Source organism: Fundulus heteroclitus, chromosome 24 (genome assembly GCF_011125445.2).
Source record: "Fundulus heteroclitus isolate FHET01 chromosome 24, MU-UCD_Fhet_4.1, whole genome shotgun sequence".
Lineage (NCBI taxonomy): Eukaryota > Metazoa > Chordata > Actinopteri > Cyprinodontiformes > Fundulidae > Fundulus > Fundulus heteroclitus.
The window spans coordinates 806,314-820,948 of NC_046384.1; the positions used below are offsets into that span (position 1 = coordinate 806,314).

The following is a 14,635-nucleotide window of genomic DNA, read 5'->3' on the forward strand; positions in this document are numbered from 1 at the left end:
GTTTGTCTCCTATATGATATATTTAACTGATTTTTTTTATCCTAAGAACCAATGATTTATGAAGGAAAATCATTGAAATTAACAAGGTTGCCCAAACTTTTGCAGACCACTGTATCATTAGAAGAACCACTGTTCCCTGATACATCTAAAAAGATCCTGGGTATCTTTGAATCCTTACTGCAACAAGGTCTCATCTCACAAAAACAATACAGTTATCTGGTGGGTTCCCAACCACCACGCCCAAGGTACTTTTATTTGTTACCCAAAATACATAAGCCGGCTGACAAGTGGATCGTGCCACACCGGATGCCTCCTGGTCGTCCGATAGTTTCGGATTGCGGAAGTGAGAGTTATGGGGCGGCAGAGTATTTGGACTTTTTCTTTTCTCCCTTATCAAAGCTACATCCTAGCTATATCAGAGATACACAGCACTTCCTGGACAATATCCAAAATATTCGCATTAAGGAGCCTTGCTTTCTCTTTACCATGGACGTGGCCAGTCTTTATACCAACATTGAAATACCCTTAGGTATTTCAATGTATATTAGGTATATTAGGAAAAAAAAAAAAAAAAAAAAAAAAAAAAAAAAAAAAAAAAAAAAAAAATACCCTTAGGTATGGCGGCCATTAAACGCTGTTTGGAGGCACACCTGGTAGAGGGTCGTCCTGACAAGGAGTTACTTGAGTTACTTCACCTGAATTTAACACTCAATGATTTTGAATTTAACGGGAGTTATTACCTTCAGGTTAAAGGCACGGCTATGGGGAAGAGGTTCGCACCGGCATACGCCAATATATACATGACAGAATGGGAACAGACAGTATTTCAGAAATGCAGAAAGCTACCTCAACATTATTTCCGTTATCTCGACGACATCTGGGAAGTAGGGACTCACTTAGAGGAGGACTTCCAGAACTTTGTAGAGGAGTTAAATAGCCATCATGCTTCTATCAGAGTGGAACCTACAATAAGCAAAACTGCGGTTGACTTCTTGGATACCACTACTTTCAAGGGCCCAGATTTTGAACAAACGGGGATCCTGGCAACTAAGGTTTTCTTCAAACCAACTGACACTCATGCTCTCCTCCATAAACACAGTCATCATCCTAAACACGTGTTCCGGGGGATTGTAAAATCGCAACTTTTACGGTTATTACGGTTTATTCAGCTTGTTTTTTACTGTGAAGTCTATTATTTGGGCAACAAACTAAGCAAGTATTTCAAGAACTATAATAAGACCAGCTACCACTGCGCAGTGGAGCCGGTGACTCCGGCCTCTCTCTCTCTCTCTCAACACAAATAGATATAGTGCACTATAGCTCTGGGGTGTGGAGACTATGCAGATTAGTTTACAACAGTGCTATTTTCAAAAGGTCCTGAAGGGGGAAAGCCACTCAAAAACTAGTGGGACTTTAAGACAGGAAGGATTCATTTAGAGTTCAGGTTTTTCCCTACAATTAGGGAAAAAAGGCTTATGTTTCTTCTTATGTAGTGTAAGTAAACATCTGGGATCAAATCTATGTGAACGTTATCTTAACCAGTCACAGTGCACATCACTCACCTATCAAGGATAAACAACCATGTTTCTCAAAAAAAAAAAACATACTTCCTAATGTGGAAAAAACATCAGACGACCTTAAAGAAATCTCATTACCTAGGAGGGTGGCACTGGGAATTAGAGCAGCGTGCATACACTGAGAGCACACCATTTTCCATCCTGTATGGATTTCCATCCTGTTTGTTTAAGAGTGTGTTTTGGTTAAACCTTTATCAACATAGATCACAACAGACAGACTTCTTTCCTGTATGAATTCTCATGTGTGCGTTTAAAGACGCTGTTTGGCGAAATCTTTGCCCACATAGATCACAATAGAATGGCTTCTGTCCTGTGTGAATTCTTATGTGTGTGTTTAAAGTTTCTTTTTGGGTAAATCTTTGTCCACATACATCACAACAGAAAGGCTTCTGTCCTGTATGGATTCTCACGTGTCTGTTTAAATTAGATTTCTCGCTAAATCTTTGTCCACATAGATCACAACGGAAAAGTTTCTGTCCTGAATGGATTATGGTGTGTTTCTTTAAAGATGCTTTTTGACTAAATCTTCGTCCACAGAGATCACAACAGAAAGGCTTCTGTCCAGCATGGATTCTTGAGTGCGTGTTTAAATGTGCTTTTTGGCTAAAATGCTTTCCACACAGATCACAACAGAAAGGCTTCTGTCCTGTATGGATTCTCATGTGAGCATTTAAAGTTGCTTTTTGGCTAAATCTTTGTCCACATAGATCGCAACAGAAAGGTTTGTCTCCTGTGTGGATTCTCATGTGTCTGTTTAAATCAGATTTTTGGATAAATCTTTGTCCACATAGATCACAACAGAAAGGCTTCTTTCCTGTATGGATTCTCATGTGTCTGTTTAAATCAGATTTTTGAATAAATCCTTGTCCACATAGATCACAACAGAAAGGCTTCTCTCCTGTGTGGATTCTTATGTGTGTGTTTAGAGCGTATTTTCCAATAAAAGTTTTGCCACAGTCTTCGCAGCTAAGCTCCATTCCTGTCTGAACTTTCCTCTGTGACTCCACATTTTTCTTTTCTGTAGAACATTTCTTATATCCAAAGTCTGAAAAGTGTTTCAAGTCAGAGAGAGGGTGCTCTACATCACTGTCCTCTTCATCCTTCTGGGTATCTTCACTATCTAAAGAAAATAAAGTTTCTTCATGATCTTCTATCCTGATGGTTTCTTCTCCATCATTCTCTTCTGGAAGCTCTCTGCCTTTACTTTGGTCTTGATAAAGCTGTGAGAACAGTGGAGACTGTTCATCATCCAGACTCTTTATGGGAGGAGAGACGACTGGAAACCTGATGGCATTAATCATCTCCTTCCTATTGAGCTGCTCTCCTGGCAGACTGATGTAGACTCCCTCATGTTCCTCCTTTATGTGGGGAGGATTTGGGTCATCCATGTCGATAGGAGGTCTGTGGTCTAAATAAGCTTCTTCTTTAACAATCAGTGTCTGCGTAGCATCTACAGGAAAGATTGAAACACATTAAGCACATTAGATAGTATTTTGAGCTCAGCCTGAACTGAGGCACATTTTAATGAAGATTTTTTTTTTAGGTAATTTAGTAATATATAATGATTTGCATTGATGTTTCTTATGACTTGTTTACAGTTCCTTGTTAAAGTATTCACCACTTGTAGGGCGTGGGCCAGAATCTGTAGGATGACTTTTTGTATGAACTGTCAGGAGGCAACTTTCTTGCACTTGGATAAGTTGCTACACATAGCAGTGATCTCAAAACACCAATGTTCCCACGACACACCCGCTGAGAAACCGACCCTGGTGATTGTCAGCTCCATAGTAAGAAACATAGCACTAGAGACACCAGGGACCATAGTCAAATGCCTGCCAGGGGCCAGAATGGACAACATCAAATCCTATCTGAAACTGCTGGCTAAGGATAAGCGTAAATACAGTAAGACTGTTATTCACGCTGGTGGTAATGACACCCGGTTACGCCGATCGGAGGTCACTATAGTTGGTGTTGCTTCAGTGTGTAAGTTTGCTAAAACAATGTTGGACTCTGTAGTTTTCTCTGGTCCCCTGCCTAATCTGACCAATGATGACATGTTTAGCCGCATGTCATCATTCAACCGCTGGTTGTCTAGGTGGGATCCTGAAAAACAACGTGGGCTACATTGATAATCGGCAAACTTTCTGGGGAAAATCTTGTCTGATCCGGAGAGACGGCATCCATCCTACTTTGGAGGGTGCAGCTCTTCCTTCTAGGAATCTGGCCGGATTTATTAGTTCTCCTAAATGCTGACAACCCAGGGTCCAGACCAGGAAGCAGAGCCGTAGTTAAACACACCTCTCTGCATCTTCTGTACTGTTACCCGCCCATTATCCTATTGAGACGGTGTCTTTCCCACAGCCAAAACTTAACATATCAAAAACTTATCTAAAAAGGAACAAATCATAAAAATCTAATACAAATCCATACGGATCACTTTGAACCAAAAAAATTAAAGAATTAAATATGGTAAATTAAATATAAGGTCTGTCCCTCCAAAGGCTTTGTTAGTTAATTCATTGATTTTCGATAATCTGATTTATTTTGTCTCACAGAAATCTGGCTACAAGAGGACTACGTTAGTATAAATGAGTAAACTCCTTCCAATTAATAAAATTTCCACATTCCCAGATCTACGGGAAGAGGAGGAGGAGTAGCAACCATCTTTCAGTCTGATTTATTAATTAGTCCGAGGCCAATTAATAACTACAGTTCATTTGAACATTTAACCTTCAGTTTCCCTCATCCAAACGGCAAAGCAATAAAACCTCTTCTGTTTGTTGTTTTGTATCGTCCACCAGGCCCTTACACTCAGTTTCTGGATCAGCTGTCAGACTTCTTATCTGATTTGGTGATAAACACTGACAAGGTTAATATGGTGGGGGATTTCAACATTCATGTTGACACTGAATGTGATAACCTTAGTGTAGCCTGTAAAACCATCCTAGATTCAATTGGTTTTGCTCAAAATGTGCATAAACCGACGCACTCTTGGCTTCATACTTTAGACCTTGTGCTGACATATGGCATTGACTGTGAAAAATTAACAGTATTTACTCTTTTTAATAACCTTTGAGTTCAATTTAACTGAGTTCTCCACCCCTAAAAGAGGGTTCCATTATAGTAGATCTTTATTAGATAATGCTGTATCAAACTTTAAAGAGTCTGTCCCCCTTTTAATATCATCAGTATCACAGAAATGCCCTGCAGATGGCAGCACTGTTGTTTCTTTCTATTCACAAATAGATGCTTTTGGAAACACAGAAAGTCTTATCTTTCCAACAAGGTAAGGCTAAAATTAGTTGATTCTTTCTTTGTTCAATCACATATTAATCTGACAGTAATCTTTGCAATAGTGGTTCTAGTGGGTCACTTAATGGTTCTTCTTGCGCGCCTCAATAGCAAGCAACAGGGGTTCAGTCACAAAAAAAGGCAAGTCCAAATAAGCAACTTCATGTTCAAAAACCAGCACCATAAGACATGAAACTTACAAGCAACTTTAGAGAAATAACAAGCCCAAAGTAGCTTATAATAACTAGGCATCACTGAAGTTCAATACACACATAAACACCCCTCCTGACAAATAGACCATCAACCCATTTCATAGACTGTTTGAGCATAAGCGTGCAGTGTGTGGTGTGTTTACAATCAAAATGAGGGATGTCATGGATTCGGGTCAAAATAAGCTAATGTGCCAGCTGTTATTAGCTTGTTATTAGCGTGGTATTTAGTGGCATATTATATACATACTTGGGAGGTTAAGCTTCTTGCACAACGACTCAAAAATCGTCCTTTTCTCGTTCGTTTCTCCCAGCTAAGTCCATCTCCGTTTAGTAACACCAGAGTCAGCGGGTCAACATATCCAACCTTTCTTAAAGAAAAAGCGTGTCCCTGCTATACGTTAGCCTAAGCCAGCATGTTACTGTTAGAAGAAGAAATGTTTTTTTAGTCCAATGAAATTTGTCTTCTAAATTTAACCAATCCCTTTGGGAACAATGGGCAGCTATTAAAGCACCCATGGAGCAATCTGGGGCTAAGGGTCTTGCTCAGAGACCCATGGTGGCAAGGGAATAAAGACTAGTGACAGCAGCAAGAGTTCAAACTACATGGCCAAAGGTGGAAATACTCAATTTAAAGGCAAGAGAGACAGCAATAGACTATTTTATTGTCATTATTTGTGCTATTGACATCTACTGCGCTTTGGTCAACAATCTGTTTGTAAATATGCTTTATAAATAAATTAGATTGGACAAAAGTCAAAACACGAAGATTTATGTTGCTTGGTGCCTTATAAAATTAACAAAGTACATGACATGTATCCTCGAATTTTTTAGACAAAGGCAGCAAAAATCTTTCACTGGAGAGTTTGCTCAATGACATATGTTTCACAGACTACAAATAACAAAAACAGAGCTCCTCGCTTGGTTTTAGCCTGTTGATGATAACTGTCTTAGCCTTGTCTTTGAAATCGGGCTCTACAGCTACTTTTCAGACTGATACACAGTGTATACGACATCAGTTGGTGTGGCTGAGAGCACAGAAGGGTCAAAATGTGTCATGTACAGACTGCCGTTCATTGATTGGCCAAAGACAATGAGAAACAAGAAGGTTTCTCATAGGAAAGGTTTAACTTTAGAAGGACGACACTAATATTAGGGATCACTAAAAACGGAGTGGGTCTATTGTTATCGTCCCTCCTTATTTTCCTCAGTGCTGTCTGACAACACTGAGGAAAATAAGTGCTTTATTGCTTTATTCAGCTTTATTCTGAAATCCACCGCAATTCACTGAAATTCTCAAGCTGTATGCAAACGAAATTTCGTTCTGTATGCACTCTGTGCATACAAAATTACAATAAAGTTTGTCTAAGTCTAAGTCTGACAGACATAGGCAGCTGCCTCGTCCTGAAAGCCCTGCATGCAGTCAAGAGCAGAGAGGAAACCTGCTCTGTCTGTGTTTAACCTGCTGCACTATGCCCTCAGGCTCGACAGAAGCTGACACAGCTGAAAGTTTGTTACCAAAGAGGAGCAGTACGTCACTCCTGTGGTATTATTTTGGTATATAAAAAAGGAAATGCTGTACAACGTCAGGTATTGTGTAGAAAACTGCTTTGCTACTCTTGCACCACAAACCCATGAATGATAGCTGCACGGCTAGAATGCCAACCCTCAGTACCAGCCAAGAGGGATAATCAACCGAACTGTTTGAAAGTGTTACTCCTTATGAAGACAGTTCGAAACGACATGCCGAAATAACTGGGAATAATGGAGAATAGTAAACACAATGGATAAGCAGTGCACAATATCTTCATGCACATATTTTAGCCTTTAAAACCTATATTCCTCTTTATCATTGCAGTACGGTGCACTGTGCTAAATCATTTTATTATGGTATCAAAGGACATGCTATTAGCACATATCCCCATGCCCTGAGGAATCTTGAGAAGTCAACCTCTACGGTGCTTCAAAGGTGCTTTGGGTCATAAGATGCACCGCAGTGAACCTAGAACCTGCTTCTAAAGAAATTGCAATTAAATTATTTTCCAAAATCATTCAACCCTTCTCTAGCATGAAAACTCACCATGGCGAGTCAGGAGATCTGTCACTGAACCCTCTAGTCAGAGCTGACATGTTTTTTAAGACATAAGATCGGAGCACATAGAATTAGAAGGAACCCATTTTTTTCTGATTAGAAGCTAACGAATCCATTGAGTTTTAGCCTTGAATTGTGACACAGGACACAAACAAACTAAAAACATCCTTACTGTTGATAGGAGCAGCAGTTAATGGAAACCTGCTATCAGTCTCCTCCTTCACAAGGAGCTGCTCTCCTGCCTGATGGACCCCAGGTTCCTCCTGTTCCTCCTTTATGTGGAGGAGCTCTGACTCCTGCTGCTCCCCCTCAGGACTCTGTTCTTCAGGAGACTCTTCTTTAACATCTGCAGCCAACACTGAAACACATTATATGAATTATGAACAACTAGATCTTGACTATGTTACAAAGATGGGAACGATTCAATTTAGAGAAAAGTTTTGATCAAAAGTGTAGAAAAAACTGAACCTCAGGGACTGACAGTTTCAACCTAAAAATGATCACTGGTATCTTTAGTTAAGATATGTTGTGGAAATTCAAAGCAATTATTATGTTAAAACATTTAATAAAAGAAAGGTTTTGCATCTTTTATTTTATCTATGTTAAAAACATTAGTAGCTCCTTTATTATTTTTTTGGCAGTTAAGTTATTAGAGCCACTGAGGACGGTTTAAAGAGTCACTCGTGGCTCCAAAGCCACAGTTTCCAGACAATGGGGTACCGCGAGCGAGCTATTTTTAGAAACGTAACGTCACGATGACGTCACATCACGTGGTACGGAGTGGGGCAAACTCCGGAAACCCGCCGCTGTTTTGCTTTAAACAAGACGTGCGTTAGCCTAGGTTTTACTCAGTAAACGACTGCTTTTTCCAAATCTAGGCAAGGCAAGGCAAGGCAAATTTATTTATATAGCACAATTCAGTACAGAGACAATGCAAAGTGCTTTACATGATTAAAATATAGGAAAATAAAACAGAATAAAAGCAAGCAGGGATAGTGTAGAAACAAAAAAGAACATTTGAAAACAGTAAAACATTTTAACTTGAACATTTAAAGGCAATTCTAAACAAATGTGTTTTTAATCTCGATTTAAAGGAACTCAGGCTTTCTGCACTTTTACAGTTTTCTGGAAGTTTGTTCCAGATAATTGGAGCATAGGAACTAAATGCTGCTTCTCCTTGTTTAGTTCTGGTTCTAGGTATACAGAGTAGGCTGGAGCCAGAAGACCTGAGTGGTCTGGAGGGTTTATACGCTGATAACAAGTCTGTGATGTATTTAGGTGCTAAGCCATTTAGAGATTTATAGACTAACAGGAGTATTTTAAAGTCTATTCTCTGAGATACAGGGAGCCAGTGTAAGGACTTTAGAACTGGGGTGATGTGCTCTACTTTCTTAGTCTTAGTGAGGACGCGGGCAGCAGCATTCTGGATCAGCTGCAGCTGTCTGATCCACTTTTTAGGCAGACCTGTGAAAACACCGTTGCAGTAATCAATTCTACTAAAAATAAACGCATGGATTAGTTTTTCCAGATCCTGCTGAGACATCAGTCCTTTAATCCTAGAAATGTTCTTCAGGTGGTAGAAAGCTGACCTTGTAATTGTCTTTAGATGCTTTTGGAGGTTCAGGTCTGAGTCCATCACTACTCCCAGATTTCGGGCCTGATCAGTGGTTTTTAGCTGAAGCAGCTGGAGCTGTGTGCTAACTTTTGATCTCTCCTCTATTGGTCCAAATATTATTACTTCTGTTTTGTTTTTGTTCAACTGAAGAAAATTTTGACACATCCATGCATTGATTTCTTCTAGGCATTTACTCAGTGCTTGAACTGGTTTATAGTCACCTGGTGACATGGTGATGTAGAGCTGTGTGTCGTCTGCATAGTTATGGTAGCTGATGTTGTTATTTTTTATTATCTGGGCTAGAGGGAGCATGTAGATATTGAAGAGGAGGGGACCCAGGATGGACCCTTGGGGAACCCCAAATGTGATTTTTGTCATCTGGGATGTAAAGTTACCTACTGATACAAAAAATTCCCTGTCCTTTAAGTAGGATTTAAACCAGTGGAGTGCTGTACCAGAGAGGCCGACCCAGTTCTCCAGGCGTTCTAACAGAATGGAGTGATCGACAGTATCAAATGCTGCACTGAGGTCCAATAGAACCAGCACGGTGGTTCTTCCACAGTCTGTATTTATATGGATGTCATTAAAAACCTTGATAAGGGCGGTCTCTGTACTGTGGTGAGCACGGAAGCCTGACTGGAAAACGTCAAAGCGGCTGGTCGTTGTTAAGAAGGTGTTTAATTGTTGAAACACAGCTTTTTCAATAATCTTACTGATAAAGGGGAGGTTTGAGTTGGGCCTGTAGTTCTGGAGTAGAAGTTTGTCTAAATTGTTCTTTTTCAGCAGTGGTTTGATAATTGCTGTTTTTAGGGACTGGGGGAAAACACCTGACAGAAGGGACGTGTTTATTATCTGGACCATATTAAATCTAAGACCATGGTTTTTAAACATTGTTGATATGAAACGTGCAACAGCGACTCGAGGTACGCTGATCGGCCGCATATGAAGGATGTTTTCTCCAAGACTGCCAAGGAGAAATGTGTGCGCAGGGTACATCGGGGCGGTCGGCCTACATATGTAGCAAGCATTTTGTCGGAGGAAAGGGCACAACCGAAGAACATCCTGACCCAATTCCAGCGACATCAAGTCAAGGTAAGAGTATTTTGGTGACCGACATGTTAATAAAGAAGCGCCTTCTACCATGATCGCATATAGGCTATCATGGTAGCAGGCGCTAACATGATAGCCTGCTACCAGGATAGCTTACTCAAAAACATTTCAAATGAGACAAACATTAAACACGGACGGTGATTACAAAAAAAAAAAAAAAAAAACGGCCGACGACGGCATGACCGCCGCGCATCCCCCACACCTGATATGACCGAAGGAACAAACAAAACAAAGCTTACCGTTCATCAACTCGGCCAGTTTTCCAGTCTTTTTAAGCCCTCGAACCTCAAGCCATCGTTTGAGCTGAAGGTTGGTGTGTTCTTCGACAGTTCGACCAGTAAACCGTGCGCCTGGGACATCGTCTTGGGAAAGTTTAATGGCTGCAAAGTCGGTCATATCGCTGTTTCTGTTGCTTGTAATAGCTGGTTGCTACGGGCGTTCTTTATCTGTGTGCCCTACCTAAGCGGCAAAAGGGGTGTTGCTCTTGAGACGGTGACGTCACGTGCGCGGTACCCCATTAGATTTTTAATGAGAAACCCTGTCAAAGTGACAATGGCAACCCTGAAGGAGATGCAGGGATCAGTATCTCAGGTGGAACAATCTGACTATAGGATAAGTTTTCTGGTGTGTCTCCAAAACTGGGAATTTTATGGGCAAGTGATGAGAAGAAACTCACTTGAAACTTGTAACAACCATGTAGGAGACACCTACAAAATGTCAACAGATTAAACTAAAACTGATGAAAGTTCCAAAAGCTTCAGTATTTAAAGAATGATAAAAGAATGTGGAAAAATATATTTTGTGGGGGAAAAAACATGCCACTATAGAACAAGAGGGGTGTGTGTGTGTGTGGGGGTGGGGGATTGGGGTGGGGGGGGTCACATACAAATAAAAGATTGTTTGTAATAAATACACAAAATTTATATTTATATTTATTTACTAAATATAAATATTTAGTTTGCACCTTCTTTATTGGCCAGTCATTCAATAAATGTATTTTTATTATTTTACTGCATGTAATGGAATACAATATATATATAGTAGCTACTATTTGTCCCAGTACTACTTTACTGAGTCATTTACTTACTCTGGATGTATTCTGAATTATGGCAGGATTGGTCCTCCATACTAACAGGCAGAAAGAAAACATGCAACTCTTTCTAGGCAAGATAAACCAAAAAGCGGAGATCGGAGGAACTGTCCCTGGCAGCCAGACAACAGAAACTTAATGCTGAACGGTGCTACATGCTAAGCTAGCATTAGCACCCCTATGCTACATGCTAAACTAGCATTAGCTCCTCCTGTGCTACATGCTAAGCTAGCATTAGCATCTCCTATGCAGAGCTGCAGGTTTAGCCAGTTTTCTGGGGGAAACCCTGCAACGAGTTCTGATGAAGAGGAGGAATCCATCAGCTGCTGAAAACGGCTCCTAAACTTTAGCTCCATCCACACAGTTAGCATGAAGAAGGAAATCTCCAAACCTGATGGGTGCAGCAGAACTCTGGGCTGGAAAACATCCCCCATCATTGGTGTCTCCTCTGCTGCGTCCTGCCGCTCTTTGAGCTCCTGCTTCCCTCCAGTTTCTCCGCTGTGCCTCCAGCTGCTGGACTTCTTTCCAGACTTCATCACCTGCAGCAGCAGCTGCTCTCTTTCAGCTTTATCAACAAAACAAGGACAAAGAACCCGGAAGAGACCAATGCGGCTCTGCGTTTGGGAAGAGGGGCGTCTGACCCGAAAGCCTGATCCGTAACGTCGGCTCATTTGCGCATATAGAATAATTTCCGGATAGTTGTTAAATGTGTTTTATTATGTTAAACAGGTCTGCAAAAAGTGTTTTCCTCCTCAAATGTAAAGGTGTACTCTATGTGTTTATAGATTTTTTTTTGTACTTATAGAAATAGTGGATAAAAATTTTCCAATTTCAAAGACAAATTCTATAGAATTCCAGAACTTTTTTTTTGAATTCCCCTCTGGGATTATTAAAGTATTTCTGATTCTGAGGTTTAAAAGATTTTTGCAATAAAAAATATTGCTTATTTCTTATTTTCTGTTTCAAAAAACTTTTTCAAGAGATCAATTTAAGGTGTTCACAGACATTCAAGACGAAACCCGTGTGTTTATGTTTTACACTTATTACATCATCTTTGAAGGTTGCACACAGGCACATAAATTTAAGTGAAACTTTTTTTTCCATTTCCAGAAAATAACATCTCTTACACCATTCACACCAAATGCAAAACGGAGCTGCTGTGGCTCTGCATCTTTATAAACTGCTCTCTGGTTGAATTATCGGTTCCAAAACACAAATCATTTACAGGAGCAGGTCTTTGCTGATCCATATAAGCTGACGAAACAGAGTTTGATACTCTCGCATCACGACATCGGCATGGTTTTATGTATGAGAGTCCAGTACTGAAGATGTAAACATCCTTGTTAGATTAAATATGTTAAAGTATAATTTCTGTTTCAAGAGTCTTTTTATTACTACAGAAGTCTACAGTAGAGAAGACCATTTATTCTGGTTAAAGAACCTTGGGGTACTGAAACAGGGTACGGTTAATTCATAACAAGCTTTGTGCACAAAACTCTAAAACAAACTAGATAAATAGAAACCCCATTCATCCCTGCTGCCATCAGACTTTACAATGCTGCACTATAACTGTAATAACTTTTGCAATAATCCTGTTAAATAAGTGACTTTAGCTGTTATAGTTATCTCATTGCCTCACTGTTGTTCTTTACCTGGTATCACTTTAATGCATAACGCCAAATCCATATGTATATAAGTCACCTTGAATGTACATAAGTCATCTGAAATCTCTGCTTTATTTCCTTTTTTATTTTTTTCTATCCACTGAAAACATGTGGACACAATGTACATTATGGACCTTTTGGCACCTTCTTTTGATTATTGAGCCGATGTGACATGTGAATTTCTCCACTGTGAGATCAATAAAGTCTATCTTATCTTATCTTATAAACCACTAAACAGCTAATCTTGTCTCCCGCATACAATCCGCTGCCTTGGTCCAGCCCAGAAACTTCTTAAGTCCCTCGTTTGTGCGCAGGCCTCTTTTAGGTGACGCACAAGGTAAGACTCACTGTGTCACTAAACATTGAAAAAAAGTCACTAAAACACTATGATACAATCAATCAAACAAACACTAAAAAGGACTAAATTGAAATATTGCACAAATATTGACAGTGTTGGTCCTCTGTACTGGTCCGTTGTGGTGAAGAGAGAGCTGAGCCAAAAGGCAAAGCTTTCGATTTACGATCTACGTTCCTACCCTCATCTATGGTCACGAGCTTTGGGTCGTGACCGAAAGAACGAGATCCCGGATACAAGCAGCTGAAATGAGTTTTCTCCATAGTGTGTCTGCTCCTCCACGTCGAGAGGAGCCAGTTGAGGTGGCTCGGGCATCTGGTCAGGATGCCTCCTGGTCGCCTCCCTGGTGAGGTGTTCCGGGCATGTCCCACCAGGAGGAGGCCCAGGGGAAGACCCAGGACACGCTGGAGGGACTATGTCTCCCGGCTGGCCTGGGAACGCCTTGGGATTCCTCCTGAGGAGCTGGCCCAAGGATAAGCGGAAGAACATGATGGATTAATAGGAACAACAGGAGAGGGGATAAAGGAAATACAGAAAGCTGTTATTAAATATCTTAAGAATATAGGAGTATACTATAAGATTTAAAAGGTATATAGATATATGGGTGCGTGTATATAGGTACGTATATGGATGTGTGTATGTATGTGTATATATATATATGTGTGTGTGTGTGTGTGTGTATAGATAGATATATATGGGTATAAGGATAGATATGGATATATAGATGTATGTATGTATGTATATATATATATATATACATATATATATATATATATATATATATATATATATATATATATATATATATATATAGATAGATAGATAGATAGATAGATAGATATAGATATGTGTATGTATGGATATATATATATATAGATAGATATATGTATATATAGATAGATTTATCGCTCTCCCTCTCGCCATGTAGCTCTATCCCGGTCTATATGTAGATGTAGATATTAATAAAGTAATTATCACATTGATAGGGCCCATGCTACAGACTCCGGTACAGTAGGTGGCGGTATGCACCTAAAAGCTAAGGTTGCAATCTGCCAGTAAACAAAAAGAAGAAGAAGAAGAAGAGCGGAGAAACTGGAGGGAAGCAGGAGCTCAAAGAGCGGCAGGACGCAGCAGAGGAGACACCAATGATGGGGGATGTTTTCCAGCCCAGAGTTCTGCTGCACCGATTAGGTTTGGAGATTTCCTTCTTCATGCTAACTGTGTGGATGGAGCTAAAGTTTAGGAGCCGTTTTCAGCAGCTGATGGATTCCTCCTCTTCATCAGAACTCGTTGCAGGGTTTCCCCCAGAAAACTGGCTAAACCTGCAGCTCTGCACAGGAGGAGCTAATGCTAGCTTAGCATGTAGCATAGGATGTACTAATGCTAGCTTAACATGTAGTATAGGAGGTACTAACGGTAGCTTAGCATGTAGCATAGGCGGTGCTAACGGTAGCTTAGCATGTAGCATAGGAGGTGCTAACGGTAGCTTAGCATGTAGCAACATTCAGCATCAAATGTTTCTAGTCTGTCTGCCTGAGAAAGTTCCTCCGATCACCGCCTTTTGGTTTATCTTGCCTAGAAAGAGTTGCATGTTTCCTTCAGGCTGTTTATATGGAGGACCAATCCTGCCAT

The 14,635-nt window shown here is 40.2% G+C and overlaps 1 protein-coding gene across 1 annotated transcript; it reads left to right on the forward strand.

Moving 5' to 3' along the window:
- On the forward strand, window positions 1-1,328 carry LOC118557856. Its single transcript, XM_036128326.1, has 2 exons — window positions 1-529; window positions 616-1,328. Exons 1-2 carry the CDS (start codon window positions 52-54, stop codon window positions 1,302-1,304), a joined length of 1,167 nt encoding a protein of 388 aa, XP_035984219.1. The 5' UTR covers window positions 1-51; the 3' UTR covers window positions 1,305-1,328.
- The last annotated feature ends 13,307 nt before the right edge of the window (window positions 1,329-14,635 follow it).